Below are 13,831 nucleotides of genomic sequence, written 5' to 3'. Positions count from 1 at the left end.
ACAAATACCATATGATCTCACTCATATGTGGAATATATATCTCCAAGTTAATAGATGCAGAGAACAGATGAGAACCAGAGGTGAGGTGGGGGGGGACTGTCTGTGGGGGGAAGGGAGAAGTGGGTGAACTGCTTTTGTTTTTGTAAATAAATGAAATTATTTAAAAAAATAATACAAGTGGGCAACAAGCATATGAAGACATGCCCAGGGACTTCCCTGGTGGTGCAGTGGTTAAGAATCCGCCTGCCAATGCAGGGGACACAGGTTCGAGCCCTGGTCCTGGAAGATCCCACATGCCACGGAGCCACTAAGCCCGTGCACCGCAACTACTGAGCCTGTGCTCTATAGCCTGTGCGCCACAACTACTGAGCCCACGTCCTGCAACTACTGAAGCCCGCGCGCCTAGAGCCCGTGCTCCGCAAGAAGCCACCGCGATGAGAAGCCCGCGCACCGCAATGAACAGTAGCCCCCACTCGCCGCAACTAGTGAAAGCCCGCGCGCAGCGACGAAGACCCAACGCAGCCACATAAATAAATAAATTTATATATAAAAAAAAGAAAAAGACATGCCCAGTTTCATGAACATCTGGGAAACACAAATTAATGCAAGACATTTTTTTCGTCCATTAGATTGAAAAACAAAACCACATCTGAATAAGCCACACTTTATTCGTATTTAATTACCCTAATACTCAGCACTGCACAAATCAGATCTCAGCAGAAACCAAGTCCAGACGTTGGCATTAACCACTCCTCAAGCACCAGGACTCAGCTTCCCGGAGGAGCCTTCCCGCCCTCCCCGCAGCAGCAGCCCCCGCCCGCCGGGCCTAGAGTCGGTGGAGGTGGGAGTGGGGGCGGCGGCGGGCGGGGCACCGCGGTCGTGCCCTCAGAGCCAGAGGCCGCCGGAGCCCGGGGCTCAGCCTGGCACCGGCAGAGCGCACGCCTGCCGCCCAGTGGCCCGAGGGCAGGGGCAGAGCCGTCAACTACCAAAGCCCATGTCCTCGCTGGACGGGAGTTTGTAAACATCCAGACAGGGCAGCGCCGCACACCCGCGACGGGAGGGCGCCGGGCCGGCTGCCTGCCCCCCCGGACCCAGCCGCTGCGGCAAAGGGATGCGGCTTGCCCTCGGTTTTACTCTCTCCTCAGCTGCTCGCTTTCATCGCTGTGCCCCGGGAGGTGTCCTCTCACTTCCTCCCCCGCTCACGCCGGCCGGTCGTCCAGCCGCCCCGCCCCCCGCCCCGCCCCCTGCGGCCCGCACTTCACGCGGCTGCCGAGGCGCCTGGACCAGGACGGCTGCTCGCCGCGGGCTGCTTCTCTGGCGCCACCGCCATGCTGGGCGCTGTGCTCCGTCACAGCTCCTGGGAGGCAGGGCCGTCGCTCCCGGAGCGCCTGAGGGATGCGCGTGCAGCTGCCACTAGGAGATGCGTCGGTGGTGGCGGGGGCGGAGGCTCCGTCCCAGCGCCGCCGCCGGGACCCGCCTCGTACAGTCCAGGGCCTACTCCATTTGCTTCAGCGCTCTGGAGAAGTTTTCCAGAGCAGTTTTGAAGGCTTGCAGCAAGAGCGTTCCGAGTTCATTGCTCGTTTCTTGAATGTCCGGGTCGAAGCTTCCGAAGAGGGGCGTGGAGACCCGGATGTCGTCGCGGCCGGCCCGCAGCAGCAGCGCGCGCAGGTCATCTGCGATCGCGCTGTATTTCTGCTGGTCGAATTTGGACATGGCCAGCTCGTCCTGTGGGTAGGCGCTGCCCTCGGGGTAGCAGTCCCTGGGCACCGGGAACTCCACGCTCTGCAGCCGGGGGAGCCCACAGAGCGCCACGAAAAGGCGCCGGAGCGCGCGGGCCGACATTGGGTTCCCCAGGAAGCGGAGCTCCTGCAGCCGGCGGCAGGGGCCCAGGGCCAGGCTCAGCGCGCCCACGTGCCGGTCCGCGAGGCCGCACTCCTCCAGGGTCAGGGCCCTCAGCGTCGGGGCGGCCTGGCCCAGCAGCCGGAAGAAGGTCGAGGGGAACAGGTCCACCAGGCAGTGCCCGCTGAGGTCCAGCACCTCCAGGTGGGCGGCGTGGGTGCAGTCCGCCAAGAAGGCCATGTCCGCGTGGTTCAGGGCGCAGTTGCCCAGGTCCAGCACTCTCAGCGGAGTCCGGAGGGGGCTGCGGGCAGGGCAGGAAACAGCGCGGTGAGAGCAGGCCCGGCAGGCGCTCTGGGGGCCACACACACCCTCCCTTGATTGCATTCAGCCCGAGAGCTGAAATGGGTTTTACCTTTTTAAGTAGTCGAACAAGTCAAAAGAAGAAGAATATTTTGTGATACGTGAGAATTATATGAAATTCAGGTTTCAGTGCGGGTAAGTAACGCGTAATCAGAACAGCCACGACCTTCATTTACTTCCCGTTTGTGGCTGCCCTGGGGCAACGGCAGAGCTGGGTCAGTGTGAGACCATGCGTAGCCACTGGCTGCTGTAAAGACTTAACTTCACCCAAAGACAGGCCTGGCCTTTGTCCTCAGCAATTTAAGTGATCGATCTGTTTTGTCAGCAAGGCGTTGTGTGTTCCCAAGCTTGCTGAGGGGGCAGTGAGTTGCCTGTGGACTGGCAGGAAATGAAACACTGGCTTGGCTCTGCAAGAAGAGCCTGAGCCCACAGGATCAGGGCCGGGAGGGCCCTTGGAGCGCCCAGTCCACCCGCAGCACTGCCTGGGACCTCAGAGACCCTCCGTGCTCTCCTGTAGGTGTGTAGGGGGCGGCCACGCGGAAACGCACAGTCGGTGGCTCCCTGCCCAGAAGTTCTCAGAGTCGGGAACAGACCCGTAGTGGCCCTCCGGGATCCTGGGCCTGCGTCTGGGGTCACCTGGCTGGGCACTGAGTGCTGGGGCCGGGGGGTCCGCTCTCTATTCGCCTGCTGAGGCTGCCGCTCCCACCACCTCCTGCACCTGTACTCTGGGCGCTGAGGGTCGCGGGCCCACCCGCCGCCTCCACAGTCCACGCCGCAGCGGGCTCTGTGTCTCCTTGCCCGGCTCTGCGGAGGCTGTGGCTCAGGTCCTGAGCTGTGGGGCGTGTTTCCACCTCCATCTCTCACGCCCACATCCATCCATGAGGGACCCTCTCCCCACCTGCACTGCTCGCAACCCCTTGGGGGGCTTCCTGTGTGGACAAGGGTCAGAGGACAGGCCTGACTGCGAACCGCGTCTGGGAGCTTGGATTTGGGGAGGGTCCCTCACTCAGCTGATAAGGGGTCCCTGGCCTGAGCTGTCTGCACAAGCAACGTGGTCCCTGCTGACACCTGCCTCCTCTGGGGTCTGGAATCTCGGCACATGCCAGGCTGAGGCGCCCACCCAACCAGCCCCCAGGAAAACCCCTGGCCTGGGTCTCTCATGACTCCCCCGTGGACGGCACCTCCCACGTGCCATTACAGTCCGTGCTGGCTCCACTGCGACAGGACCCTGGACTCTGTGCGCCGTCTCCCCGAACCCCTCCCCACAAGCCCTTTCCCTTGGCAGATTCTGCCCCGTCCGTCTGCTGTAATAAATCTTAGCAGTGAGTCCTCCCAGGGAGTCAGCAAACCTGGGTGGTCTCGGCGTGTCTGCTCTGTCTGCCACTCTCCCTGCCTCTCCAGCTGGGTCTGCTGTGTGGGCCAGGGAAGCCAGAGTGAGCTCTGTAATATGAAGCTGATCACCCACTGCCCTGCTCAGAGGCCTGGCTCTTCCGTCCTTCTCCTCTGCTCCCTGCTCCCTTCTTCACCTGCCCAGGACCACAGCCCCCGTCCCCGCTGCCCCAGCCCCGCCCCATCCCTGCCTACGGCCCTGCCACACCCCCAGCTCTGGGCAGCCCCGCCCCGCCCCACCCCTGCCTACAGCCCTGCCACCCCCAGCTCCGGGCAGCCCCGCCCCGCCCCACCCCTGCCTACGGCCCTGCCACACCCCCAGCTCCTGCCCTTCACCTGCGGGGTTCCTGCCTAGCACATGCTCTCTGGGCCCTCCGCTGGCTCACTGTGCCTGGTCTCCGCTCAAAGGTCACCTTGGGACCTAGCCTTCCCTGACCACTCACCCATCTCCCTCCCACTTAGGCCTGACACACTCCACGCCTGGACCTTCTGGGGCCTTGGACAGGCTCTCAGCAACCAGCTGACTGAAGACCGAGCGTGTAGAACAGGTCAGAGTGTGACAGGCGATGTCAGGGCCGAGCTAACAAGATAGCCCTGCAGGCTTGTGACGTGTCGTCTGGCTTGTGGAACACGTTTCCCCAGAGCACAGGCACCTCTGGCTGAGGGCCCAGGCCAGCCAAACGCAGTACTGTCCTGAGGGTCCCAGGGAGCCGCCACATGGCAGAGTCGTATTTGTGTGTGGGCTCGAGGACCACCCCTTCCCCAATTGGGCGACTGGGTTCCAGGCGGGGAGGAGCAGGGATGGGGGATGGCGACGGGATCCCAGGTGCCCCCCAGGGGAGGAGAGGCAGTGTGGGCCCTGGCCAGCTGCGGCCAGCTACTTCTGGGTTTCCTTTGTATAGAAGAGAAATTCCTGTAAGCCACGGACTCCCTAAGCCAGAAAAGACATCCTTACACCCACACAATGAGAAATGAGAAGAAATGAGAAATTTGATTCTCATCAAATTTCTCAAGAAATGAGAAGTTTGATTTTCCATAAATTTTCATGAGTATATTCACAGCTGGTGGCCGCCAAGGTGGCCCAACGGCCCTTGGGTATTGGGACCCTCGGTGGTGCCTCCCGTGGCCCAGTGACGGGCCCTCACCACGCAGTGTGCCGAAGCATCAGCACGGTGCTCTCCAGGGAAGGTCACGGGAGGCGGGCCTCCCTCCGGAGGGCCTCTGGCCCTCTGATCCGCAGCCTGTTGGGGGGCCCACAGGCCGGGCAGCCGAGGCCGCCTGCCGACAGCCATGAGAATGAGCGTGCAAGTGGGTGGTTCCGCTTTCCCGCCCCGACAAGCCTTCAGGGGAGACCACAGCTGCCCCCACCCGGCTCCTGTCTTGCCCTCGTAAGCCCCAGCACTGGGGTCATTTGTTACAATGACAGGTAATTAATACAAGGTAATGGAGTTACTTCAATGTTGTTTGCTTGCTAATGAGGACTCTTCTCTTTTTCTTACGAACTGGAGGCGGTCTCCTTTGGGTTCTGGTGCTCCCGGGTTGCACCCGACACCAGCCCCAGCTGGGCCACCTCCCCCTCTGTCTGTCCCCTCCGGCTGCTCTGGGCTGGGCAAAAACCGAGGGGACGGGGGCTCGTGGCCTTGTGAGTAACCAGGTCTGTTTTACGGTCCCCTAGTGCGTCCTCAGCCCAGGCCCCGAGTCGCCCTGACCTGGGCTGAGGGGCTGTGAGCAGATGCCCTCCCCCCGCCGCCCTCCTTCTGCTCACCCTAGACTCACCCGAGCAGTTTCTGGAGCTTCCCGGTCAGCGTGGAGAAGGCCACGCTCAACTCGGTGAGCTGCGTCATCCGGCTGAGCTCCCGGGCGATGGAGGTGAGCAGGGCGTCCTCGCCGTCAGGGGCGGGGGTGCTGGTAGGCGGCGCGTCGAAGGCCTTGGCGGGCAGGGTGAGCGACACCAGCCGGGGGAAGCCCAGCTGGGCCAGCAGCTGCTGCACGTGGCCGGCGTGCAGACGCACGTTGTGCACCACCTCCAGCCGGCGCAGCTCGCCCGGCCCCGCCAGACGCAGCACGTGCAGCAGCTGCCCGGGGCCCAGGCTGTCGGCCCGGAAGGAGAGGCAGCGCACGCGCAGTGGGGCAGGACCATCTGGCCCCAGGGCCCGCACCACCAAGTCGAAGTTACCCCCGGTGACGAAGATATCGGCGAGGACCTCTACGGGGCGCCGGGCCGCACGGGGCTCCGCCTGCAGCTCACAGCAGGTCCTGGCCAGCAGCTTGGTGCGGCCCCACCTGCCCAGCGCCCTCCCACAGGGACAGCCCTGCACCTGCACGTCTCGGATGCCCGTGAGGTCGGCCACCCGCAGACGCCGCCGGCCCCCGCCCCAGAGCGTGTGGTCCGCGAGGCCGCGCACGCAGGCCTCCAGGCAGGCCCTGCAGGCCCGGTCCCGCAGGTCCCGGGGGTGGTCTGCGCTGGGGCCCAGCAGAGCACCCAGCCGGAACTCCTCTAGCGGCCAGCGCTCCAGCAGAACGCGGATCACCTCCGCCTGCTCCAGCAAGTAGCTGGCTTTGAAGAGCAGCGGGTAGAGGTTGTGGGCCACCCCGTCCAGGCTCTGCCGGGCCGCCTGGGGGTGGGACGCCAAGGCCTCAGCAGAAATGAAGCGTAGTGACTGCATCATGCCCACCTGCAGTGGCTGGAGCCAGGACAGCGCTCTCCCCTGTGCTTCTCCCGAAGACGCGTCCCCTTCTCACCTATTTTTAGTTGCAGCTGCTGTGAGCAGCTTGCCTTGGACTGCGGTGAGCCAGCCCTCTGGTCATCTGACGGCTATTTTCGTCCTGGGTGCCTGTATGGCTTTGGCTGTGGAGGCGTCTGGTGGTGGCCGGCTTGTCCTGCTGGCGCTCAGCTGAGGAAAGCAGAGGTGCCTGAGTGCTTGGCTAGGGGGAGGGGGCTGGGCCCCTGGAATTACCGCCGTGTCCACTGCAGGGGTGGCCTGTCCGGGAGGTACCTCACCCCTCCATGGCGTGGGTCTGCCCCAACCCTGGGCCATCCCACAGGCCGGGAACTAACAAACCTTTTCTTGGACTCCCTTTGCCCCACGTCCAGAGTTAGGGACGCGGCAGTGGGCATGGGGTGGCACCTCTGATAACTGTTTCCTGACTTCAAGAGAAGCTAAATAAAGGCCCCATGAGGCGCCCGCACACTGCTTGGCACCCCCCTTCCTTTATCGTCACTGAGGACCGCGGCCGAGGCTTCCCCACCGTCCATGGGAGGGAGCTTGGCGCCCTCCAGCTGCAGGCCTCCCTGGGCTGAGCCCCAGGACCCACGCAGTGGGCGGGGCTGCAGATGACGTGCGGGGCCCCCAGGAGCCGGAAGCTCGCTCGCATGGCCTGGTGTCTGGTTCCTCGCTCTGGAGGGTGGCAGAGCATGTGCCCCAGACCACGCCGCTTTGGCTGAAGGAGTATTTTGAGCTAAGGGCGCTTGGCCCCCCCGCACCCCGTTTCTTCCTGAACGGAGATGGAATTCCGGGCAAGCCACCCTCCCTGAACCGGGAGGGGAGACATTCTCATCACCGGAGAGGGCGTCAGGATAGTTCACTGTCAAAGTTACTGTCCTGTGTGTTGTAGTTACTTTTCCACAATCAATCAATCACCTCCTCGCTCAACTTAGTCCAGAAACACTTAGGCCACTGGGGTCTTCGTTTCCTTATGACGGCTCCCATGTCATCAAAAACTTATATTCAGTAAATCTGCGTGCTTTTCTCTCATGAGTCTGTTCTTTGTTACAGAGCCCCAGAAGAGAACCCAAGATGGACAGAGAACAATTCTTCCTCCCTCCAGCTCCAGCTCTGACGGGTATTCGATCATCTCTGAATGACTTGACCTCCGCCCCACCCCCATATCACCATCATTGGAGGCAGGGCTGGAGCACTTAGCCTGACAGGCTACCCGGACAAGCGCTGCTCTGGGAGGGACCTCAGTGGGACAGAGAGAGAGACCGAGACAGTAAGATAGGGAAAGACAGAGAGACAGAGACCCACAAAGACAGAGATCAAGAGAGGGAGGAGGGGAGAGGCAGACAGAGGCACTAGGAGGGAGAAAGAGTCAGGGGCCAGGGGACATGCTGGGCTGTGTGTAGGGCTGTGGATATGGACGTGGGTGCAGGGGGTGCAGGTGCCGCTCATGGGGACCCACACGGGCCGGACCCCCCAGACCCCCCAACCCTACACTCAGGTGGGACCCTCCGTCAGACACAGTCCGGCTTGCCGTTCCCTCAGAGCCTCAGCAGTGCCTCCCCTAGGGAGGGGGCGGCATCGTGCTCCAGGGGCCCCAGCGTTGCCAGGCAGGCCAGGTGTGAGCGGAGACGGTGGGAACCCCCCCTGCCCTCACCCCCGATGGGAGGCAAGGACGTGCACCAGGCAGACCCCAGAGGGCGCTCTGCTGCCCACGCCCTGCCCCCTCAAAGTTGCAGGGGCTGCGCTCCCTAGGGGAGGCTTGTTGGTGATGTCCCTGACACAACAGAACCCCGTAGAAGAAGCACGACCATGTGGTAGAAAAAAATGTCCCATTTATTTATGTTCCTAAAGTTTGGAACAGTCAGCCCTGAAACAGGGTAACAAGGAAGAGAGTTTACAGCAGCCGGCAGATCACAAAGGCGAGGGCCGTGCCCCAGCCACCTGCTCCTGTTCTGGGTGGATGGTAGCTGATGTCGCCGCTGCCCCAGGATGGGGTCTGGGGGGAGCACCTGTGGCAGGAAGTGCGCTGAGTCCTGCATCTACCCAGGCTCTCCACCCTTGGGTGAGGGGGGGGGCCCTCTCAGGGCCCCATCCACACGACAGGACCTCCCAGCACAGGCTGGATCAGAGCTTCCGGCCCAGCTGCTGTGCCCCCAACTCCACCTGGGGTCCACCTGGGACGCAGGGACCCTTGTCCCAGACTCACAGGTGGAGCCCAACTCGAGTGCCGCTGGCCACACACAGCTTGTTGAAAAGAAAACGAAACCGAGATTCCAGCTAAACTCAGGAAAGCTCCCCCTGTGTCCGGGACGCACCCCGTGGGGGCTGCACCTGGGGACTGCCGTCCATGGCCTGCATTGCCTGGAAGGCGGGGGAACACGCTCCCAGAGGGCCCCCTGCTCTGAGACACCCCACGTCCATCGTGGGACTCTGCTCGGGGGTCCACGTGATCCTACCCGGGCCTCTTGCAGCCTAGGAGTGTGGGAGCGTCCAGGGCATCACGGGGCGTCTTTGTAGGCAGGACAGCGGGGGGCCTATGACGTGATGCCCAGGCCCCGAGGGGTGTGCTGACTGGTGGCCCCGTGCCTGGCAGAGGACGTGGTCAGGAGCCGTGGCTTGAGTGTCTCCTTCCCAGACCTCGTGACCTGCCGTGCACACGTCAGGGTCGAGGTTCCTCTGCTCTGCGGGGGGTTCTCCCTGCGGGGCCACATCTCACCCAGATGCGTCACAGCTGCCCAAAGAAGGACCTCTCTTACTCGGGTCCCCTCCTCCCCCAGGGTGCTCTCGGGCTCGGGACGTGCATCTTCTGAAGAAGCAGTTGGGGCCCAGCAAGGCCAGGGATAGGGCCCCAGAAACGAGTGCGTCCTCTAAGGCTGACACCCACAGGTCTGGGCGAGTGAGTGAGCAGTGTGCAGGCTGCAGCCTCAGCCGGCAGCCCTGGGCGTCCGAGTCCCAGGGGAAAGAGGTTCGGGCCCTGCAATGTGCCAGTTCTGTGTTCGCCGTTCTGACCCAGCACGTGAGTGTGAGTGTGCATGTCTCCCCACGTGTCCCGCAAGCAGCGACGGTGTGAACGGGAGCACTTGGACAACTTCGCATGTGGTTTATAGGAAACGGTCTACTTGACAGGCACAAGGAATCCACCTTTACCGGCAGACCTTCAATCAGATCTGGGCGCACGTTCGCAGCTGCAGGCCCTCAGTGCAGCCCAGCGCGGGAGCGGAGGGAGGGGCTGTGGGACAGGCGGGCCCCTGCCTGGGACGGTCTCCTGGCGCCCTTCACAGCCCCCCAAGACGCCCAGGCTCTGAGACCTCCGCGGAGGAAGTGGCCTCACAGATGAGGACCCTGCAGGGCCTCTTCCTAGAGACGGCGTGTGTCCCGCGGCTCCCACCCAGGGCGGTGCCGCGCACGGCGCGCGGGGTGTGTGGGGCGCGTGCGGGCTGTGGCGCACGCAGGGGACTCCCCCGCTGAGTCGGGCGTGGGGAGGGGTGACAGTGCCAGCTGCGCCGTCTGGCGAGCAGGGCGGGAGCCTCCTCTTGGGGGGGAGTCGGGGGGATGGGGGAGCAGCCAGGCCTGGCCCGCCGCCCCCTCCCGGCGTGCCGTTAACATCCGTGGTGCATCCGCGCTCTGGAAGCATCGGGACAAGGTGGAGACGCGGTCGGGCAGCCTGGGTGGTGGCAGTGTGCCCAGCGCCTCAGGGATCACGGTGGAGCTTGTGGCCTTCCAGTCAAACCACCGTCCAGACGCCCGAGACGTGAGGGGTTTTGTCCTGGCAAAGGGATCAGGTCACTGTGAGTGACCCAAGGTGTGAGCACCAAGGACTGGTCCCTGGACTCTGGCTCAGCACACACTTAAAATCGGACCTCCCCTTCTGGTGCTGCCCAGGAGGGGGCTGGAGGCATCGCCCCAGAACCTGGGACGTGCCTGCAGAGAGGAGAGCTTTACGACCCCGTGTGGGTGAAGGCACTGAACCGGCAGGCCCGGCTGGTGACGAGTGGCTTCCTGTGGGATTGGTCCCCTCAGTCTCTCCTTTTCAGGGGATGATGTCTCTGTGTGTGCGTCCAGGGTTTCTGGGGTCTCCTGTGCTCCCTACTTGCGGGGTTAGGTGTCATGGCTCTCCTGACACCCCTGAAGGTAGAAACACACGTCTGCATCAATGCAGGGAAATACTGCGTCTTGCCCAGGACGCGATCCCATCAGAATGCGGGACTGGGGGCCGAGCAAGCGTCCCAGGGAGGGCAGAGCCCCTGAGCCTGGTCCATCTGGGGCTGGGTTCAGAAACCTCCTTGGCCAACCAGTAGCCCTCCTTCACCCAGGACTGCAGGGGCTCTAACAAGGCCCGCCTGGAGTCGGGGCTCGGACGAGCCTGGAACCAGCACATGCCAGATGGCACAGGTGCAGCCTCCGCATGGCAGGCAGAGTGCGGCTGATGCTTCAGGAGGCCTGCAAACCTCTCTAAGTGACTCAGAGTCGCTGGAGACGGAGCCAGGCCTCTGGATCACAGGCAGCCCGCTGGGTGCCGGAGTGTGCGTGTGGGGTTGATTCACACACAGGATGGCCCACGAGGGGGGCTCTGTGTGGTCACCGGCGGCCCAGCATCTCTTGGGCGGCTACTGACCCCCGCACCCAGCACCTGGGCCTCTCTCGTGGGGGCCTAGAGGAGGGGTACTCACGGCCGTGATGAACTGGTCCCCGTCAGGTTGCTGCCGTGAGCCCTCCCGAGACACCCTGACAGTCCTCGTCAGACGACAGCTCCGCAAGCGGCAGGGACGGCCTGCGAGGCTGGGGCCGCTGTCCCTTGACGGGCGGTGGGAAGATTCGGAATTCCCGGTCTCTGCAGAGAGAAGCCCAGTGAGGACCGTCCTCCGGCCTGGCCGGCTGCCCCTCAGGCCTACTGTGCCCGGCACTCTGGCCCTGAGGCTTGCACAACGAGAATGATTTACAAGGTACAGATTTATAACCAGATGACCCGTGATGCCAGGCTAAAGCAGGAGGACGGCACTGCCGGAGGTCAGACACCACTTATGCTCATGAACAAGAGGTCTGTGACTTCGCTTTTCTGAAATCAGGAGGCCCAGTGCAGCCGGAAGGGGAAGACCGGGAGGGAGGTCGACCCCTCCCCCAGCAGGAAGCCTCACCCTGGGCGGTAAGAGTGAGCCCAAGCAGGGGACAACACAAAACGCGGCAAGAAGGGCCACGCGGCTTTGACAGAAAGCGGGACAGGACGGGACGGGAGGCGCGCTCCCAGGGGCGTGTCCTGTGCCACCCCAGACAGAGTCGCGGCCGCAGAGCCCAGGCCCGTGGGGTCACTCCCCAGGGTGGGGCCCCTGCCAGGGTGCAGCCACAACCTCGAGTGTGGCTGGCGGGTGGCTTCTGCGGGCCGTGCTGGGGATGGCAGACCTGAGCCCTCCGACACCCTTCCGGCTGGTCTTCCTGCCGGGAGAAGTCCCGCCTCCAGATCCTGGTCTGACCAGAGGCTGCCGCAGCCCAGATGGGGGCCACCCGCGGTCCTGGAGCCTGAGGGACGTGTCCAGGAGAGCGCGGCCGCTCTGGGCGGGCGATGGTGCGTGCTCCCCGTGGCCGCTGCCTGTTCTGAGCAGCTCCCGCCCAGCGCTTCGCGCAGAGGCACCTCTGCGGTGGTCGGGACGCCCTCAGGGGTGACTTCACGGTGGCAGTGGTGCATTTTGGGCTTTGGAGGGCACTTGGTTTGCTTTGTCTGGTTTCTCTTTTTGCTTGTTTTAAACTTGTTCCCTGTTCCCTTGTCTTGAGTGGAAATGGAATTTTTTTTTTTAAGTAAATGAAAATTTCTAATCTGGAAACCTTTGGCAGCGTACGAAATCGGGGAAACGATGAGCACGTACGCCGGCCCCAGGCACTCATGCACTCTCACGCACACACGCACTCACGCACTCTCGCACTCATGCACTCACTCACGCAGGGAAGGTCGGCCCCGCCTCCTGCTTCAGCTCACCCTGCTCCATGCAGGTGTGCACGCCGCCGCACGGACAGGGATAGCGGGCGGGACTTGTGGGCGCGGGCGGGGGGCAGCGGCCCCCGGGCAGAGGAGGACCGGCTGCTGGAGGAGGACGTGCTGCTGTCTGAGAGGGTGGAGTGCAGTCTCTTGAGGGGGGCGGTGTGGTCACAGGAGGGCACAGCTGTGGACGCTCGGGTCCGTGCCTCTGGACGGGGACAGAAAACGAGGCTTTTGGCCTCTGCTGTAGAGGTGCAGCCTAGATTCAAGAACAAGATGGCCAGCCAGAAAACTACTAGGTTCCTTCCCCCGCGGTCACATCGGGCCTCATGGGGCCGCCACCCGTCCAGCTCGACGTGTTGGTCCGTGGGGCCCGGCGCACTGCGGCGCCTGCGTCTGAGCTGGCGGGGCCGAGCGGGAGCTGGGGCTGTGGCCGCTAACCTGTTCCCTTCCCGGTGTAACTGATGGCCCGGTCGCTTATGGCCGCGTTGCTGGGCTTGACGTCCATGGATGGCTTGCTGCCTATCCCAGTGGACACCATCTCCTGTGTCCTGAGTTCTAAGATAGGAGCGTGTGGGGGAGTTTTCTAAGCAGCTCCCTGGGTTTAATTCCACCCTGAGTGTCTCTGGGGGACTGGACAGGCTGAGGTGCCCGTTCCGGCCTCTCTCAGGGAGCCCAAGGGGGTGAACCAGGAAAAAGGAAGACGTGGGACCATAGAAACTGGGTGTCCAACCGGGAGGGGCAGGTCTCCATCTGCGGATGAAGGGACATCCACTTGAAGTGGGACAGAGGCCTCCAGGCAGGGCATGGCTCCGGGAAAGACAAACTGACAGGTATCCGCCACGCTTGAAACTGAGAGGGGATCCAAGCACAGGGTGAGGGCCTGAGCACGAATGAATGCTCGGTAAACCAAGCAAAGAGAGAGGATGGCGATTACAGCGGGGGTGCCCAGAGGGAGGGGACACCAGGCCTTGGGGACGTGCTGCTCCTACCGGGCGCCCCGAGCAAGGCTGCTGCGTGCGTGTGTGCACACGTGTGTACATGTGTCTCTGGGTGTCTGCATGTGTCTCTGTGAACATGTGTGTCTGTGTGTGTCTGTGCATGTCTGTGTGCCTGTGTCTGTGTGCATGGGGGGGTCCATACTTAGAAGGACGTGGCAATGAGGAGGCCGTGGGGCATCGCTGGTGACAGGTCAGGGCCCTGGCCAGGGTGGTAGCCTCCGAGTGCCAAGTGGTCGTGTTTGGATGTCAGGGTGTCAGCATGTTAGGGTTTCTCAGGCCCAGCGGGGTGGTCAGAGCCGCCAGAAGGAGGGCCAGCTTGGAGGGGTTGCGATGAAGATGGCATGTGTGGCAGCCAGCCTGGATGAACTACCACTGTGAAGTAGACAGAGGTGTCCCAGTGATGAACTCAGGGGAGAGGAGGGACTGGGGGCAGACATGAAGGAGGAGGGAACGAGGTGGGGGGTCTTACCTGTGGGGAGACCACAGGCTGGCCATCGGCGCAGCGTCCAGGAGGCCGAGGCCTTGACCACAGGGAGAGCAGGAAGCTGACG

At 63.2% G+C, this 13,831-nt stretch overlaps 2 protein-coding genes across 2 annotated transcripts in view; both read right to left on the bottom strand.

Annotated features, from left to right (window-relative positions):
• Positions 1-659: 659 nt before the first annotated feature.
• On the bottom strand, positions 660-8,732 carry LRRC14B (leucine rich repeat containing 14B). Its single transcript, XM_027125368.1, has 3 exons — positions 8,627-8,732; positions 5,365-6,322; positions 660-2,140 (listed from the first exon to the last, which is right to left on the bottom strand). The coding sequence occupies exons 1-3, from the start codon at positions 8,730-8,732 to the stop codon at positions 1,495-1,497; spliced, it is 1,710 nt and encodes a 569-aa protein (XP_026981169.1). The 3' UTR covers positions 660-1,494.
• Positions 7,042-13,831, bottom strand: part of PLEKHG4B (pleckstrin homology and RhoGEF domain containing G4B) — a 65,200-nt gene continuing 58,410 nt past the window's right edge. Inside the window, 4 exon segments of the mRNA XM_027125365.1 lie at positions 7,042-10,436; positions 10,982-11,142; positions 12,280-12,773; positions 12,776-12,837. Coding sequence (XP_026981166.1) covers positions 11,004-11,142; positions 12,280-12,773; positions 12,776-12,837 — 695 coding nt within the window. The 3' untranslated portion in view covers positions 7,042-10,436; positions 10,982-11,003.

This window comes from Aethalodelphis obliquidens, unplaced genomic scaffold (assembly GCF_003676395.1).
Source record: "Aethalodelphis obliquidens isolate GAN/ISIS:26980383/991018 unplaced genomic scaffold, ASM367639v1 scaffold29, whole genome shotgun sequence".
In the NCBI taxonomy this organism is placed as follows: domain Eukaryota; kingdom Metazoa; phylum Chordata; class Mammalia; order Artiodactyla; family Delphinidae; genus Aethalodelphis; species Aethalodelphis obliquidens.
This window is presented reverse-complemented; position numbering and strand designations above follow the sequence as displayed.

Bases quoted from the DNA above. Each gene is read 5' to 3' on its own strand.
- LRRC14B (XM_027125368.1), bottom strand. From the start codon at position 8,732: ATGGACGTGGGGTGTCTCAGAGCAGGGGGCCCTCTGGGAGCGTGTTCC. The intron at 6,323-8,626 runs GTGCGTCCCGGA...ATAGGTGAGAAG, and splicing joins CCAGGTGCAGCCCCCACGGG to GGGACGCGTCTTCGGGAGAA. The intron at 2,141-5,364 runs GTGAGTCTAGGG...CCCTGCCCGCAG, and splicing joins AAGCTCCAGAAACTGCTCGG to CCCCCTCCGGACTCCGCTGA.